General features: G+C 39.5%; 2 protein-coding genes across 2 annotated transcripts in view; both read right to left on the bottom strand.

The window, feature by feature from the left end:
* Positions 1–155: 155 nt before the first annotated feature.
* Positions 156–18,353, bottom strand: LOC5576597 (zinc finger protein OZF). Its single transcript, XM_021841567.1, has 2 exons — positions 18,314–18,353; positions 156–1,188 (listed from the first exon to the last, which is right to left on the bottom strand). Exon 2 carries the CDS (start codon positions 1,170–1,172, stop codon positions 240–242), a length of 933 nt encoding a protein of 310 aa, XP_021697259.1. The 5' UTR covers positions 1,173–1,188; positions 18,314–18,353; the 3' UTR covers positions 156–239.
* The window catches only part of LOC5576600, a 48,385-nt gene continuing 38,588 nt past the window's right edge, over positions 8,821–18,617 (bottom strand). The window contains exon 7 of the mRNA XM_001656134.2: positions 8,821–9,916. Within this exon, the coding sequence (XP_001656184.2) occupies positions 8,953–9,916 (964 nt within the window). The 3' untranslated portion in view covers positions 8,821–8,952. The remainder of the gene's footprint in view (positions 9,917–18,617) is intronic.

Here is an 18,617-nt window from a genome sequence, read left to right as displayed (position 1 = left end):
TAAGAGATAAAAGATCTGAAGATAATATCTAAATTTTATTCCTGGAACTTCTAAGCCATATCAAAATTTGCTGTTTGCAGATCAAATTAATAGCTCGCTGATATTGGTTAGATCTTACAAAAGCTAAATATGATATGCTAATGATATTCTAGGAGTAAATTTTAGATATCATTTTCAGATCTTTTATCTCTTATGTCTATCAAGTTAATATCACTTTTAGATGTCCATATCAAAATTAGCTATTGCTGAGCTTTTTTCACCTGCTCGGGTTGTAATCCTCCGCTATCACCGTAGCATGCCACATAATTATCCCACGCTAGTTGGTGATCCCTCGATAGATGGGTTTTCAACTGCACCTTCAGCATAAAACGCTGGCTGCAAAGCTCGCACGAGTACGGTTTCTCGTTGGTGTGCGTTCGCATATGAACGTCCAGCGAATACTTCTTCTGCAAAACTTTGCCGCAAACAGTGCAGGGGAATTGTACGGTATGTCGCTTGACGTGCTCCCTTATGAGAGACTTGTGCTTCAGGAGCTTACCGCAAATGGGACACGGAACCATTTGACTTTGGTGCCTAACTGCGTAGTGATAATCGAAGGTGCTTCGGGTCTTGAATTTCTCCCCGCATCGATCGCACTCGTACTTGTAGTTATCCTGGCAATGGATCAAAAGCTCATGTCGATCTCGAGTGATTTTGTTGCTGTACTGCTTACCGCATCCTTCGTACGAACACGCGTACGGCCTCACGCCATTGTGTTGGTTCATGTGATACTCGAACATAGATCGTTCCACCTGTTTTCCGCATAATTCGCAAATCTTCTCATACCGAATAGTACCCCCTTTGCGTATCTTGATACAACCGTCATCTTCGAAATACGTCTTCCACGTGAAGCGACGCTTGGGAGTCGTTCCGCTAACTTCATGCAACAACCGATGGTTTTCTTCTTGGGAAGCTGTTTGCGATGAGTCGCCAACGTTGGTTAAGGTTTCCATTTTCAAGAATAGGTCGTACAATGGACCATTGTTGTCTTGAGAATCTCCAGAAGTTTGGTATATGCTACGATACTTGCGCGGTTGATGTATGTTCCGCAATTGACGCCACATGGTTTTCACTTCTTGCTCGTCGCCGTTTTCGAACGCGGTAGCAACCTGACTCCATGCGGCATCACGCATGTCTGATTTGGAATAGCTGAAAGAAGGATAAAGATGCATGACTAACGGATTGAATTAATAGTTAACATGGTGGTATGTGAAAGCTCGAAACCAAAAAGATGACTCCATTCAATTGTCCAATATTTATGCGGATACTTCACTAATGGCTACACTTTTACAAACTATTCAACAGTACAGCATATACGCACTTTCGACAGTCGTGTGACAGAGTGAACCAAGTGTCAAAAAGCAATGAACTGAAAGGTTTTTGAAGTAAAGAGAAAATCTTTAGTTTTCAAGCTGGATTCTTGAAGAATTTAAGATACTAATGTCGAAGGATGTTGGTAATATGTATATCTAAGCCCAGTTTGACAATGCAAACACAGTTGGTTGCTATTTTCCAAGAAATTGTTCAGTCAGTGTGAACCAAATCACTGAACGTTGTTCTTTGGTTCATCTCTTGAACCGTTCTATTTGAGGTTTGGATTATGTTTTCCATGATTATCAATTCACACTATATTGTTTGAAATTAACACAAAGATGTGTGGAAATATTGAAACACATTTTTCAAGGGTGTTAGACTTGTTAGAAAAAGTGGAAAAAGTGTTAGAAAAGTGGCCTAAACATTTTTATCAAAATATGAAAAATGTCGCTTGTTCCACTCTGACTTAACGCCGACCAATTGTCCTATAAATTAATCTAGCTTAAGAAGATCGATTTGAGGTTCATTATGAAAAGAAAATCAGGTTCATAAGATTAATTGTTATTAATCTTGTAACGATAACAGGAAACCTTTTTACCATGACTTCCTTCATTCAACATTACATAAATAAAGCCTGAGCAACAGTCATTCACAAGTTTACATTATTATAGAGTAAAGTTTTCCAAGAATTCTGGAGAAATGAATTTTATCAGATTATGAGCAAATAGACAAGCTTTTCACAAAATCTTGGACAGAATTCGCCTTGAATTCTGAACACAATTTTCACGGATAACATGAGCAGGATTCTTTCAGGATTCTGGACAGAATTCTCACATTATTTTTACCTAGATTTTCGTAGAAGTTCCTCATTCCGGGCCATGCATCTTAAAAAAATCTATGCAGGACTTCGAACAATAGAAGGTAGGAATCTGGTAGAATTCTGAGTATGATTCTTATAAAATGTAACAGTCCCAAATTTGTGGGATAGACTTCAAAAAATCCTGTGCAAGATTATTGCATGATTTCGTAAGGTACTTTCTAAATATCCATCAGAACACCTAAAAGCATTTATCTGTTTATCGGTTGCACAAAAATATGCTTCAGTTGCTGACTTATGTCAAATTTCATGCGAACATTTGTGCCCTTAAGGTGAAGATGCAACGAAGCCAAACCTTGAATTTTCAAGAGCACAAATCTACAATAGGCGTACAAAAGCCCTATAAAACTAGAAATCCTTTATAAGAGAGATTTGCGGAAGCTGACATTTCTGTCAAAGTGTGAGCCAATCGAGCAGCGAGAGCTGTCAAAGTGTGAGCCAAACGAAAATGCGTTATGATTGTTTTGAACTTTTCTTGAGGAGTAATGTAATCCGCTTGAAATTTATTCGGTAAAAGTAATTTTGCATGAAGCAAAAAAATGAAATGTTTTACTTTTTTGAATTTTTGTCAATGCGATTTTTAGTTTTTGATTTTTTTCGGCTGTTTATTAGTTTTGATATGTAGCTCAAAAATCTAAAACGAAACAAAATACACTTTATAGCAATGAGGAAGTCATGTCCGTGTTACAATATTATTCTCGACGCCGTGCAAAATCAGCACTGCTGGTCTGTTGCCAAATCATTCCATTTTACTTCCGCTTATCTCTCTATAAAGGATCACTATATAAAACCAAAAAAGGCGAATGAACGGGCTAATGATTACTTGTGTATGTTTCTTGAAAATGTATCACTTTTCTCACAACATCGCTAACCACGCTTCGAAAAAAAAAATTGTTTCACTATTCTCAGGAGTAACATTTCTAAACCTCTCTCTAAATAATTTGACTCGAAGCTTTGAATCAAAGTTAAATGATTTTTGTAAGAAGATTTTGTCACTCAAACGTAATAATAATAAATTTAATAAATAAGGTAGAGATACATGTTTCTACATGTGTGGCTTTGCATTCTTTTTACTTTACCCTCTTTCCCATGGTAGCTCAAGAGCTCCACTGATTTTCTACGAACTTCAGACAAACCGAATCAGACAAATATCATGCAATAGTTACTACAATATACTCATCAAACTAATCTAAAATTTAGCAAAACAATATCGGTGAAACTATATTTTAGCGCCAGCCATTGAGAATTTGTATGGGATTTACTATGGGAAAACTTACTTTTGCAAAGAAAAATCGCCAGAGGACGCCCATTGACTTCGTTCTATAAAAACTCTGAACGCAGACGATGAACAACATTGCCGAAGACCGCAAAGCAATCCGACGCTTTTGAAAAAAGTTATTAAGCATAGACTACTTAGAAATTTTGCCCAATTTTGTTATTATTGTTATTCTTTTACGTGTTAATCAACGTCGCCTTGTCAATTGGTTTTCATTGAATAACTGTTTTCACAAGTATCGGATTGTTTCGCGGCCTTCGGCTATATTCTTCATAGTAAAAATACCTATCGTGGTATGTGCTCAGAGTTTTTATAGAGGTCAATGGGCGACCTCTGGCGATTTTTCTTTGCAAAAGTAAGTTTTCCCATAGTAAATCCCATACAAACTTTGAACGGCTGGCGCTAAAATATAGTTTCAAAGATCGAGCTGAAATTTCGCACAGTTGTTATGGGTCCCAAATGCAATCCAAACAGTGGACTGGAGTGAGAATCTACATTTTGTCCCACGCTAGGTTACAACATCTTATAACATCATTATAAAATATTCCGTGAACCGCTTTCGATGTAGAAGAAAACGATGTTTTTTTCTTTGCTGTTGATATATACTGTGGTGTAGAGGGTCTTGTTTCCCGGACTCGAAAAAATCCCGGGATTCTGGATTTTATTTTTAAAAATCCTGGGATTTCCCGGGATCCCGGGACAAAAATCAAATGCTTCCAAAACGACTATAGAACAACCAGAGCGCGTATTGAAGCTTTGTTTAGTCTTATAGAGAAGTTTCACAATACCCGAACCTGTTTTCGAAGGGTAAGTTGAATTAAAATAGACAAAAACAATGCTATCTCAGGTTTCATTCATAAATATTTCACCTAACTGCAGTTGAAGTCAACGGGCATTTATTATAGTTGATTTAGTAGTATAAGGTATAGTATAGTGATACCAATAACTTTCAAATTTTACCATTTCTTTTAAAATCTACTCTAATGATTATGCAACTTATTTACTTATCTTCATGCTTTTAAATTGTTGGCATGACAAATACAGGCATATTCGTCCTGGAAAATTGTAAGGTACACCGGGTAAACTAAAACTAAAACGGGTACGGACAGATAAAATGGCATTCATACAATTTGAATATGATGAATAATTCAAGCACCAAAGAATTTTTTGACAAATGGAAAAAAAACCGTAGAGTAACCTGCTATAGTTTATTGGAAAATACATAACTAACATACCAGAAAAAAAACAAGTTCAAGCAAAAGTAGCATTAAACCTCAATAACAACGCTTATTGAGTAAGCCAAATGCAATAACTAAAATACATTTCTGTATCAACAGTCACCGGACAATCATGCAGCTTCTTCTGTGTCATTATTTGAAAACAATACAACAGTATTTTCTACTTCAACATGCAATTTCAGGAAATCCCGGGATTTTCGAAAATATCCCGGGATTCGGGATTTTTTAGATCCCGGGATTTTTGTCCCGGGATTCCCGGGAGGGACATTAATACTATTGGTGACGTTCAGTTTGCCTTTTGCTAACCAGAATGATCCGTAGCCACTCTTACTATTAGCTAGTTAGATACATCGTTATCATATACGACGTAGGGAATACATAGGAACTCTTAGGAAAATGACTAGTAGATTCACTGAGTAGAAATAAGTGGCGACAATCTTATTTTAATATGGTTTTTACATTGCCATAATACGAAATACCTCTTTTGTAACAGCGGTATAAATAATCTAATTCCAGCTTCATTTTCGCAAAATTTACAAGTAGAAAGTAGGCGTTGTGAAGCATTGCATTTGCCACCGAAAAGTGAATCATGTAGGAGACTGTAATAGAAGCCTAAGGTAACTTTACTCTTCAATATTCACTATAAAATGACTATGGAAAGTAAGACGCTGAGATCGATCATTAGGGTACACTTGCTAGTTTCGAAAAATTGTTGAACAGACAAGGAAAGCGACTTTTTTCTTTAAGGATATATGAACGTAATGACCAATAAACACTTTTAACAACAAAAAATAAAATTAACTAGATTTACTACTAAACAGCCTAATTTTGTTAAAACTTGACGACAATTGACATTTAAGACTCTAATCTTACGTAAAAGACAGGAGTAATCAGAATAGCACTTGAATGACAAATTATTCAAAACCATTTCGACTAGACAGTATTAGTAATGACACTACTACACAACTATTTCTCGCATAATCTGGGATAACGCCCTAAAAGCCATTGGTAACCATGTGTGTAGCTCGTTATTTCTGAGCACATTAATAAATAGGCATCCAAACTATTACCTCTGGCAGGTAGGGAATGATCCTTTCTTCACCATAGCGTTGTTAAATAACTTGTAAATCCATTCAAATGCTGAGAAACAACGAGCTACACACTTGGTTACCAATGGCTTTTAGGGCGAGATCATAAGTTATGCGAGATTTCAAACAAATTCTGATGGAGCTGCTGATTTTCACAATGCTTCCTTTTCTCAGAAGCAAGGGAATATGGGCACTTTTCAAAAACTACCACGTCACAATACTAATAAAAAAACAGTGTTCATGTGGGCGCCATTGCCTAGTCCGTCTGAGTATTGGTCCTGGTAGAGGGGAGACCTGACAGCAATCAAGCTGATCACAAGGTTGTGCCTTTGCCCAGGGACAAGTTAAGCTGTCAGGCAGCTCCAACTAAACACCATACAAAAAAAAAAAAAAAAAAAAATATTTCCAACGTTAGTTCTTACATCATGGGACAGCAATTGCATTTCTGCTGTGTAGAATGTCCACCGCTCGTTATTTGTTTTTAAGAAAGTCGGATATGACGTCGGGTAACTCTTCGGGAGATATCAAACGGAATCCTTCAATAAAGTATTTAGAATCTTTTTTTATGTGGATAGACCTATACCCCATTTTTATGTTTTGAACTAGCTTTACATAGACATTTCACGGGATTTCCGCGCGTTTTCTTATATTGGAACTTTTCCATCAACGTCTTCCTTTTTAATAAGCTGTCCGAAGTAGACATATTAATATCGTAATGTTTGGCAACCTTATTTAGAGAAGTTCCGTAATTTGACCATGACCATACTTTTTAAAGCTTTGAGTATAGTTTTTCTTGAATTATCAGTACGTTCTGTTGTTCTATGATAATTGTGAACCTTGTTTATTTATAGCTACCCGAATAGAAAACACAAATTCAGTCTCTAATGAGAAACTTTTCACTTGCCCCACGTAATTAGAAGAATGACGGTGTTTCAATTTAGTTTTATTTACGTCTACGTCGAATTAATTCTAAAACTGTTTTTATTGCAGTTTGAAACTGTCAGAGGGGACAACTTAGAAGTGGTACAGAAAATTATTTTCCGCAACTTCTACGCACGAGTTTGAAACACTAATTCACATATTCAGCAAAATATACCAATTATTTTCACTTACCCCATTCACCCACTTGCCCCGCGGTACCTTACATGCATCGTCAAACATGTGGAAGTCAAAAGGTGGAAGCAGCACTTGTTTGAACACCTGAATGGCGTTCAGAGAATTGCTAGACAAGGCCAACCCAGTAATGCACATGTCTTCGTCAGAGCAGTGAACAGTGTTTGGATTTTGATCCGAATGAGCCGATCGAACCATATTCGGAGAGTGTAACAGTTCGCGAACCATAGCAGTTCGTGCCACATCGTATTCGGAGAGCCCTATGAATGTAAACATTCACTCTCTCAGTTGGCAACAAATGAGATCACAGACTGCAATTGTATCTAGCCATTCGGGTGATTTATGTTTTGCATAAAATTGGTACCGTAAGGACGCCATTCACCGCTCATTTAACAGCATTTCAACACATTAAATTCTGTCAAAAATTGCAACTTTTTGCGCTAGACGCAAGACAAAACATTTGTTTTTGTAGGAAAGAAATTGAAATGTGAACAACGTATAATCAGGCTTGATAATTCTCCTCAACATCATCAGAGTTCGGTGGCATACTCTAGAGCAGCGTGCTGCCAGTGCCTCTTTGCGAGGGAGCCAAAAAATGCTAAGCAGCGAGGCAACGAAAAATGAGCGAGGAAGATGCAGCACAAAAAAAAAACCGAGTTAAATTCCATCAAAAAAGGGTGCTCTCACAACTCCCCGAGGACTGTCTGTTCGGGCGGCAGACTCGAGAGTTCGTTTAAAGTGTGAGTGATGGTGAGCATCGCAACGAGAGAGAGAAAGAGTGTTTGAAAAAATCCTCGCATTTTTCTGCACTCTCACTCGAATCGCTTGAGGATCTATGTTGAAAATTTTGAGTTTATTTTTTTCTCCTCAGAAAAACGGCAAAATCGCCTCCTGGTTGCATCGCAGAGGAGTTTCTATCAAGCCTGCGTATAATGGTACCCAATAACATGTATGTCAATGATACATGTGTAGGGCGCCATTCACCGCTCATCCTAAGTATGAGGCTCTATATACACAACAAGTTGGAATTTATTTACTTTCATTAGCTGGTTGTTATCTTTGTACTATAGTACAACAACATATTAAAGCGTGGCCGCTATGAAGCATTTTTCGATCTGCCATAATAATATCATTGTTCAACTCGTGTTTATCACCCTAAACAGCCTAAAATTATTTTTTTATAAATAGTATATAAAATTAAATCATATGAATTCCATTCTGATACATTCCATTCTGGTTTACTAATACAAGTTAATGACTTTTATTGCGAAAATTTGTTCAGATTTTTTAAAATAATTCAATGAGCGGTGAATGGCGTCCTTACGGTAATAACTTTCATATTTTCTGACAATGCAGCCTTTAACAACCTAATTATAATCTATTGGATCATCGAACACCCCTTTGGTTGCAAACATAGCGCAAAAAATGGAAAATATTCGCCTCTGTTTCGTGATCAGAATGAGAGTGGGTCATCGAATGTTACAAGTGTTGACACACAGTGACCGGCGCCAAACAGTGGTTGGCGTGTGTCTGTCTTGTTTTCGTCCATGGTTCGTTATCTTCCACGAACGATAAGTGCCATGCATGTTGTATGAATGCAGGCGGATAAATGGGATGAAATTATGGCTCGTGTGTCAATGATCGTTAAATTTTCCAAAGCCTGGCAGTGAACGATAAAGTCAATCTGCTCTAACTTTGAGGGAAATCGTGCAAGAATAAATCCGGTGATAAGGTCGGTTTTGGAGCGAAGATTCATCAAGATAATTTAGGAGACGCCGACTCTTTGACTGGTAATAGTAATCGAATTCATGCGTACAACGTACAACAGTGTTGGCTTGTGGGTGGTATAATTGTACACTCAGAGACATTACTACCTACTTTTTTTTATTAATTTATTACGTGTTGGCTAAGTTATATCAAAAAGCTATTTGATACATATTTGAGCTTTTAATAATTGTTGAACTTCACTCGAATTCTTAGATTTAGTGGAATATGCGACAAGTTCTATTATTGTAGTCCCCCGCTGTCACCGTAGGTTGCCGCATACTGTTCCCACGTGAGTTCATGAACCTTCGACAGATGTGTCTTCAACTGCACCTTCAGCATAAAGCGCTGGCTGCAGAGCTCGCACGAGTACGGTTTCTCTTTGGTGTGAGTTCGCATATGAACGTCCAGCGAATACTTCTTCTGCAACACCTTGCCGCAAACTGGGCAAGGAAAGTGGCCACCATGTCGTCGTACGTGCACTTTAATTAGTGACTTATGCTTCAGCAGTTTGCCACAAATGGGACACGGAACCATTTGACTTTGGTGCTTGACTGCAAAGTGATAGTTGTAGCTACTTCGGTACTTGAATTTTTCCCCGCATTGATCGCATGTGTGCTTGTAGTTATCTTCACAATGAACCAGAATCTCGTGTCGATCCCTTGTAACTTTGTTGCTATACTGCTTACCGCATCCTTCGTACGAACAGACGTACGGTTTCAAACCATTGTGTTGGTTCATGTGATACTCGAACACAGATCGTTCCACCTGTTTACCGCATAACTCACAGATCCTCTCATAACGTACGATACCTCCCCTCTGAACTTTGATGCAGCCTTCATCATCGAAATATTTCTTCCCCGCGTAGCGACGCTTGTGAGTCATGAACGTTTCCGTAACTTCCTGCAGTTGACGCTTTCCGAGTTTTTGGGGTTCCTGTGATGAATCGCCGTCGGTGATCAATTTTTCCGCCATCTTGGAGAATAGCTCATACAGTGGATCATCGGTGGTGTCATTGTCATCGTTATCTCCAAAATCTTCAAAGACGTCACTTTCTCCCGGTTTACGGTATATACTACGAGATTTACGTGGCCGGTGCTTGTTGCGCAACCGTCTCCACATGTTTTTAACTGTGTATTCGTCGCAGTTTTGGAACATAGTAGCAATCTGACCCCAGGCCGCACCACGCATGTCTGATTTGAAGTAGCTGGAAGAGAGGGAGAGATGGATAACATATCAACATTGTGGTAAACGATCAACAATGTTAAGTTACATTTTCGAATTTGCTTCATCAGCCTCTGCGGTACTTCTATAGATTTTGTTTCCTCTTGTAGGCAGACGTGTTTGCTCTAAAATATACCTGCAACGCTTCAAACCGAAAGATGCTTACCCTATCACGTTAGGTAGCGAGCTTTGGAAATTTTCTCAACATGCCTTCTGACTGCTCGACTCCAGGGCGTAGAGTATATTCATGAAAAGAAAGCTCTAAGTTAATTACTCTTTTTTGAGTGGGAAATCTGCAAACAGACCCCTGAGAAGGTAACTCAGGGAGTGTGGGATGCGGCATCAAAGATGACCCACTAAAACCAGCCCATGTACTGTACATGAGCCATTCTCGCTAAATTGCTCAAGTGGTGTACAGAGTGCACATACATTATCCTTGGCCTCAAACCCTTATCTCCCCGGAACCACCTTAGCACTTAACATATGCAGCAGAAGTGACCTAGGCAAACTGTTTCTCCTAGCCCTCTTAAACAATGCAGACAATTTTTGGTCGGCGCGCCATAGGCGCTGCAATTCTAGCATAATGCGAGTGACACCCGTAGTTACTGCATTCCAGCACTCGGCATCCGCACACATTCTCTCTATATAGAGCGCTGCATATGACGAGGCTAACCTCACTTATTTGACAGCTGCTGGTCCTGTTGTTTACGTTTCGGACTTAGTCGTTTTTTCCATCATTTTTTCATCTTCGCATTTTTATCACCAGCATGCTAATGGTGACGATTTTCCACGGTAGGAAGATAGAATAATACGATCCGTGGGTATCTGCAGTGGATTTGACCTCTCCTCGCAGCAAACTTTCACGAAATTAAGAATGATTCGAAAAAAGGAATAAGTCCAAACTGTAAACAACAGGACCAGTACCTGTCGAAATTGATGCGTGACGTCACAGTGCAGTGGAGTATTGTCGCATGTAGCGAGCAAGCGATGTTTCACAACAATGAAACAGGGGCAATCGAGCACGATATGCTCCATTGTTTCCTCCACACCAGCACAATTGGGGCACACAGGAGATTCTGAGTGCCCGAACCTATGCAGGTACTGTCTATAGCAACCATATCCAGACAGAAACTGCGTCAGGTGGAAGTCACTTCCCAATGATTTCTTTTATACCAATTTGACATATTTGGTATCAGCCGATGGGGCCATCTACCTTTAGTGGAGTTATCCCGGTTTTGACCAGATTGGTCCTCCATATCGTAGTATGGATGTCTTAGGTATGGATAGCGCCACGCTTGACAAATTGGTATAAAAGAAATAATGGAAAAGTGAACTTCCGCCTGACGCAGTTTCTGTCAGGACATGGTTGCTATAGCCAGTATCTGCATAGGTTCCGGCATAGGGGACATGTCCTCGGACAATATAATGAGTGATGAGTGCGAATGCCAATGATTAAGTCGGCTTGGAGAAGTAGTTTGCCCAGGCTTTTTCTGCTACATGTGTCAAAGTGCTATATATACTGACTCCTCCCCGAAGTAATACCGTGAGGTGGCCGCAGAGAAAGGGTCTGTGCTTTCAGAGCATGGGTTGGTTTGCTCAGGGGTCTTTGCAGATTTGCCCCTTGTAAAACAAAATCAGAATCCGTTATGGGTGCCCACCACGAGCTAAGGGACGGACATAAATACTCTGATTCAGAGCGTAATATACTTCTGTTGTGCATTGCCAGTCGTTTCACACCTTATCTGCTCATCAATGAGCGACTCTCACGTCCGTTCATGATCCAACGGTCAGTCCGGCAAAGCACATCGTCGTGCTCTATCTCCACCCCTGATGTATAGGCTCGAGCAAGCATCTGGCAACGTTTTGTTGATCGCATAACCAGACGATTGTAATGTCAGCATTCTCAGTAGACAATTATGATTATCAAATAATCCTTAACAAGCATTCCCAGATTCCACACCTAATCCAAGAAAAGCCCTCTGCCGACCTCATCTATTTTTTTTTTTTTAAGGCACTCCGTGCTCGTGGTCACTACTGTGCCGGAATCAGTTTATCTGTATCTTCCTTACCGATACAGTTCTATTTTTAGCTAATCTATATTTACATCTGCTTTCACTCTCTTCTACTCTTTTGCTCTCACACCGAGCAGGTAGGAGAGTGCTCTGCTGTTGGTCCAATCGATTTCCATAAGCCATAGCCAATTGCTCTTGTCACCATTTACTCCAATTTACTCTTCCTGCGACTGAAGGAGTGTGACTTCTTTCAAACATAACTCGGTTATTTGGGTCATATCGTGGACCAACAAGGCATCCATCCAGACCCCAAAAAACCAATGTCTCCGAACTTCGATCGTCGTGGCGGCTAAGCACTGGTATCGGGGCAGTCATCTTTCATAGAATCCCTGGTGATAGAATGAAGGCCGTGCAACACGTATCAAGAACGCTCGCACCCGCGGGGCGTAACTATGGACAACCTGAGAATGAGCTAAGGCTCTTGCGTTGGTCTATGCGGTGACCAAATTCCACAAATATTTGCTGGGACGTCACTTCACACTACTGAACGACCACAAGCCAAACCTGTCCATCTTCGGTTCCAAGAAGGGCATTTCGCTACACACTGCGAATCAACGATGGGCTCTCACGATGCTGAACTTCGAGATTCGACTTGTGTCTACGAACGAGTACGGATTTGCAGACCTGTTGTCCCTGTTGGAATAGAGGTAATGTCGCACCTCAGGTAGAAGAATCGTCGGTTGAGAAGCATGCGTTGTCGTAGGTAAAAGTGTGGAAGATTCGTTGTAAGAGGTATGATATTTGTGTACGATATTGAATTGTAAATGTATACCTGGTTTGAATAAAGAGAGTTGCAGCTGCTGATTGAGGTATCAGTCAGTTAGCTGCTCAGTTGAAGGAGACATCAACTGCATTGTATTTCTTTATATGATTTGCAATCGGATATGGACGGGCTGGCCTCGCTAGGATCTGCGTGGTCTTAGCGGACTAGCTCTTCAACAGTCCCGACTGATCAACCGAATGAACCAACCCTAGGAATAACACGTTATTGCAACACTCAGTCTCGAGGAAGATCTGATAAGCATCCTTTCCGACGCAGCCGGGAAGATTCTTGTTTCTTTCGCAGTGCTGCGGAAGGCAACATCAACGAATGCTACACTCCTAACCGTTGCAAAATACATCCATGATGGTTGGCCTAACTGCTCTTCCCGCTGCAGATCAACCATACTTCCAACGGCGAGAATCACTCAGCGTTGTCGTCGGATGCATTATGTTCGGCGACAAAATCATCGTACCCGACGAGTTTTGACGAAGGATTCTGCAATAGTTCCATTGAGACCATCCGGGAGTGGTCTGGATGAAAGTGATTGCCCGAAGCTTTGTTGACTGGCCCGGAATTTATTTCGAAGTTGAAGAGACGCTAGAAGAAGCCTTAACAAAATGCCCAAGTTTGGAGCTCTGTATCCCAGATTCTAGTAGTCCGAATTGACTGGCGGCAGTCAAATGGGAGTAAAATTGAAAAGCCGTCAAACCAGGTCCAGTTTTAAGGCTTAAAGGCTCCCCCAAATAAAGGCGATTTTTTACGGCGACAGCGACAAACAATCGCCGCGATTTCGCTGATGTTTCGCTGCACTCAGAAATAAAAATAGTCACAGAATTACTAAAGTTTATGCATTATTGACTATTTTCTATCTGCCTCTCTTTCGATCTGCTGTGAATTTTTACACTAATGGTGGTAAGCTCCATTGAAGTTAATACACCAATCGCGTATTATCCTCGATTTTACTATAGTAAAATCACCATAAATGTCATATCGACTGGGTTGCGATGCTTCAACCCAGGCGGATTGACAAATAGAAGTAAAATTCCCTGCAGAATGAAAGATAGGCAGATAGAAAATAGTCATGATTTACTAAAATTTTGTAATTATGTGACTTCCCGTGTTCTGTGTGCATGCACAGTTTTATGATCAGGTAATCAATGCGCTTGAAAGATATCGTTAACAAGTAATTATTTGCTACGTGCTACTGCAGTGCGTTGTTGGCAATTAAATCAGCAAATTCTGCTAAATTCCCAAAATGGATGTTTTCGACAAAATTGATTACTGTGTTTTTAGGATCAACACAACAGTTTTATTCCACTCAAAATAATCCAAACGTCATTGCTACGTGAAAAATCACGTAGATCATTCCAAATTTATTTTACCTCCACTTCACCTGACCAAGATAAAGATCACTAAGCCATTCATAACCACCAAACAGTGACTAGGTAATTGTTACTGAGGTTACCTATTGCACTAACGTGAAATTCACGTAATTCAGTTCATTTTGACATCTGTACTTTGTACGTACATTCGGTGTTAAGCTCAAATCCTAAAATGGCGCCCGCTTGATTTTTGAAGAACTTCAGAAGCTGCTGAACTTTAAACCCTGTGTAAGACTGACTTCAAGGTAAATATGCTTTGAATACCGAAGAATCCCTCCATTACATCATATTTTATACCTGATTTATAACCTCTATCAATTATAGCACGTGCAGACTACAACAAGACAGACAAAACTCACGAAAAATGGGAAACCAGATTGAATACCTATAATAATATTACAATCTTTTAAATTTGTTTATTTTTTTCCAATTGGGAATTGGGAAGAATACTTCCAAAGCCTTGTAGAAATCAGGTTGGTCTTTATTGCAGTTTAATTTAATGCAAAACCATCTAGATCCTATTGAAACGCTTCGTAAAGGCTACCGGAAAATCCACGTAGCTCTTACGTGTAGCGCTGGTGGAATATACGAAGTTCAAAAGTTCATGCGTTTATTCTGGGCTACCTATGATACACGTAAGAGCTACGTGGAAAGTGCGATAAAAAAAACCACGTATGTTTTCACGTAACAATGACGTTTGGATTATTTTGAGTGGATCTGCTTGTAAGTAAAGTACACGGAGCCACAAACCAACCCAACTTTGACCACATTTGAGATTTGACGCAATTCGACCTTTCCATGGGATAATCCTAATTTGGGTTAACTGACATATAGCTATCATTACACTGAACGAAATGTCCCGCCATACATTGAATGATTTTTGCCTCATCCGAGCCCCATTCCTATTTTCAGACACATTCAAGATGATTTTCATCTGCATGAAAATCATCTGTTTACAAATCACACTGAATGAAAATCATCCAATCATGAAATGAATTGTCTGTTTCCAAAAGCGATTGATAATTGAATGATCATCATATATCTAAATTTAAACATATTGAATGAAATACCAATAAGATATTTAAATGATTGCAAATCGAAGAGCAAGACTTCTTAATTGTTCAACGCACATAAATATTTATTTCCACGAACTGTTTAGCTGCATTAAAAGTATAAACATTATCAATCTTGAATCGACTACCATCGTGACTTGGCGTGAGGTGCCTATTTGAATAACGAGTCCTTGATCCAGCCAACAATCCTTCATCTTTAGCTACAGTGAGAGGCAAAATAAAGTGCCCACCTTACCAGTTTTCGAATTTCTCTCATTGATTTGGTTCAAATTAAAGTTAACACACCTAAATCTTTTGTGATATTTTATTTTTGATGTTCTTTTAAAGTTGCACTTACGAAATTTTGATTAAAAAAAGAATTTTACTTAAAGAAAAAGAAAATCAATTTGTATTGAAAAAAAAGTAGTGACAAAAATAAGTGCCCACTTCCTTCTTGGCCCCAGAAAAGATGATTTAAGAAAAATAAAAAGCAATTTAATAGTTAATGTGTCCTCCTTTGGCCTTAAGGACTTGCTGGAGGCTCTTCGGCATGCTTTTCACCAGGTTTTGTAGGTGTTGTGGATCTAGTTCTTCCCAGGCGCGCTCCAAGGCTTCAAAATAATTATTTTTGTTGGTAACACCAGTTTTTTCAACCCTAGCATCGAGAATCGCCCACAAATTCTCGATGGGGTTGAGGTCTGGGCTTTGTGGAGGCCATTCCAGCGGTTTAATCCGACAAGACCGGAAGAAAGACTTGGTCTTCTTTCCAGTATGCTTCGGGTCGTTGTTCTAGAGAAATATGAATTTCTCTTCAAGGCCCGTCTGGATCAGCGAAACCTCCAGATTTTCCAGCAAGATGTTAATGTAGGAATCTGCCGTCATTATTCCGTCGATTTTCACGACGCTTCCTACTCCACTCCATGAAAAACACCCCCAGACCATCACATTTCCTCCTCCATGCTTCACCGTTCCTTGGATGTGGTGCTCTGCATCACACACGAGCCCGCCGCTCTCGGTTAGACAGCTCGAGCTTCAGGAGCGCCACATCCAAGGAACGGTGACGCATGGAAGTGTGATGTGATGAAATGTGATGGTCTGGGGGTGTTTTTCATGGAGTGGAGTAGGAAGCGTCGTGAAAATCGACGGAATAATGACGGCAGATTCCTACATTAACATCTTGCTGGAAAATCTGGAGGTTTCGCTGATCCAGACGGGCCTTGAAGAGAAATTCATATTTCTCTAGAACAACGACCCGAAGCATACTGGAAAGAAGACCAAGTCTTTCTTCCGGTCTTGTCGGATTAAACCGCTGGAATGGCCTCCACAAAGCCCAGACCTCAACCCCATCGAGAATTTGTGGGCGATTCTCGATGCTAGGGTTGAAAAAACTGGTGTTACCAACAAAAATAATTATTTTGAAGCCTTGGAGCGCGCCTGGGAAGAACTAGATCCACAACACCTACAAAACCTGGTGAAAAGCATGCCGAAGAGCCTCCAGCAAGTCCTTAAGGCCAAAGGAGGACACATTAACTATTAAATTGCTTTTTATTTTTCTTAAATCATCTTTTCTGGGGCCAAGAAGGAAGTGGGCACTTATTTTTGTCACTACTTTTTTTTCAATACAAATTGATTTTCTTTTTCTTTAAGTAAAATTCTTTTTTTAATCAAAATTTCGTAAGTGCAACTTTAAAAGAACATCAAAAATAAAATATCACAAAAGATTTAGGTGTGTTAACTTTAATTTGAACCAAATCAATGAGAGAAATTCGAAAACTGGTAAGGTGGGCACTTTATTTTGCCTCTCACTGTACAAATGATGTTTGGTGCTCCTAAATATAATAATCAGTTGCTACAGATAACAATAAGTCCATCAAAAAGTCCAATTACCTGTTAAATCAAATCGAAAAACTCCGAACTCTGCACGCGGGAACTGTTGGAACCGCCATTTTTTACTACAATTGACAAGGATGATATTATGTCCAGCATCATTAGTCTTAAATATGACATTCAGAACATAATTGAATGATTTTTGATTTGGGACATGGTGGAAATTATTATCTCTTAAAATAAGCACAATATTCATTCATGTTGCCATAATTCAAATATCAACATATTTTCATACGGATTCATGCTGAATGCAATCACAGAATCGGATGATTTTTGTTCAACAAATAGTGGATGCATCATATTCACTCAAAATCATTCAAAATAAGGAATTTTGAGATATGCAGCCGTGTGAATTACGAATCATTCAATTCAAGGCGGGAGATTTTTTTCAGTGTAGGAAATTTTCGTTTGACAACAACGAAAAAAAAACAACTAAGTGCAAACAAAATCTACCCAGCCTTAGCTTTTAAAGTCTCCGTAGTGGTTTAAAAAAACTTAGGTAAACTCGAAAGAATCCAAATTTGGCTTATTCCATTGAACTTCGACGCTGGGTCGGTGCGTCTCTCTCTGTTTTTGACAACATTGCTGTTGCGCGAGAGGCAAAACAACTCAACCGTGGGTAAAAACTAAATGCAGTTTACTCAAATTTGAGTTTGAAGAACTCATTTTTTTTGGGATTTCTCCGTGTAAAGTAAATTGATTATTCTGTAAACCCAAAATCGCTCAGTATTTTACTCTTCCTGCGACTGGGTAGGGGGCATTTCGGTCCAGTGAGCCAATTTTGCGTCGAATCAATTCGAATTAAAATAAATGTTTCTAATGAAATCAAAGGCAAACTAGCTAATGTTAACCTTGGAACTTTATCCAAAAATGGGCTATTGGGCTCACATACGGAATCGCGTCGAACCAACACAGATTTGAATAGAACGGCGATTTGAATAGAATCGGCGATTGATGATATCAAGATTAACATGAGCGCTATCAGATTAATCAGTAACAACTTTGGTTTTATAACGGTTAACGGTATAACGGTTTTCTGGTTCTAACAATAAGTCGGTTAATGGCAAAACCTCAAATGTGTTTTGGAATATTTCAGGTATAACAGATATCTGAAGCATCCGTAAATAGAGTTCTGGAAAGTTCTGCAATATTTGGTTGTAGTACGGACAGCTTCATTATCACACATGCATAAAATAATATTTATAAGCAATATTGCTGACTTACTTGTCATGCTAGGATTTATCTCCACGGAACATCATCTCGGGCAAACCGCTACCAAACGTGTAGTTCTCTTTGTTCCATCTTCAACAGCCAAACAGCCCAAGGTTTGCGTGATCTTCTACGGAGCTGGCTTCTTCCGGGTTCTCTATTGAATGCTATTTTCTTTCAATGCTCTGGCAACGTGACTAGTGCTCCTACATTTTCAGCATTACATTCGCCACAAAATATCCATCGCTAGATTCCGTATCCCAATTCTTTTGCTGAATTTCCTATTCGTTGTGGGGCACTCGATGATTCCGAACGCCTT

This window comes from Aedes aegypti, chromosome 1 (genome assembly GCF_002204515.2).
Source record: "Aedes aegypti strain LVP_AGWG chromosome 1, AaegL5.0 Primary Assembly, whole genome shotgun sequence".
In the NCBI taxonomy this organism is placed as follows: Eukaryota; Metazoa; Arthropoda; class Insecta; order Diptera; family Culicidae; genus Aedes; species Aedes aegypti.
This window is presented reverse-complemented; position numbering and strand designations above follow the sequence as displayed.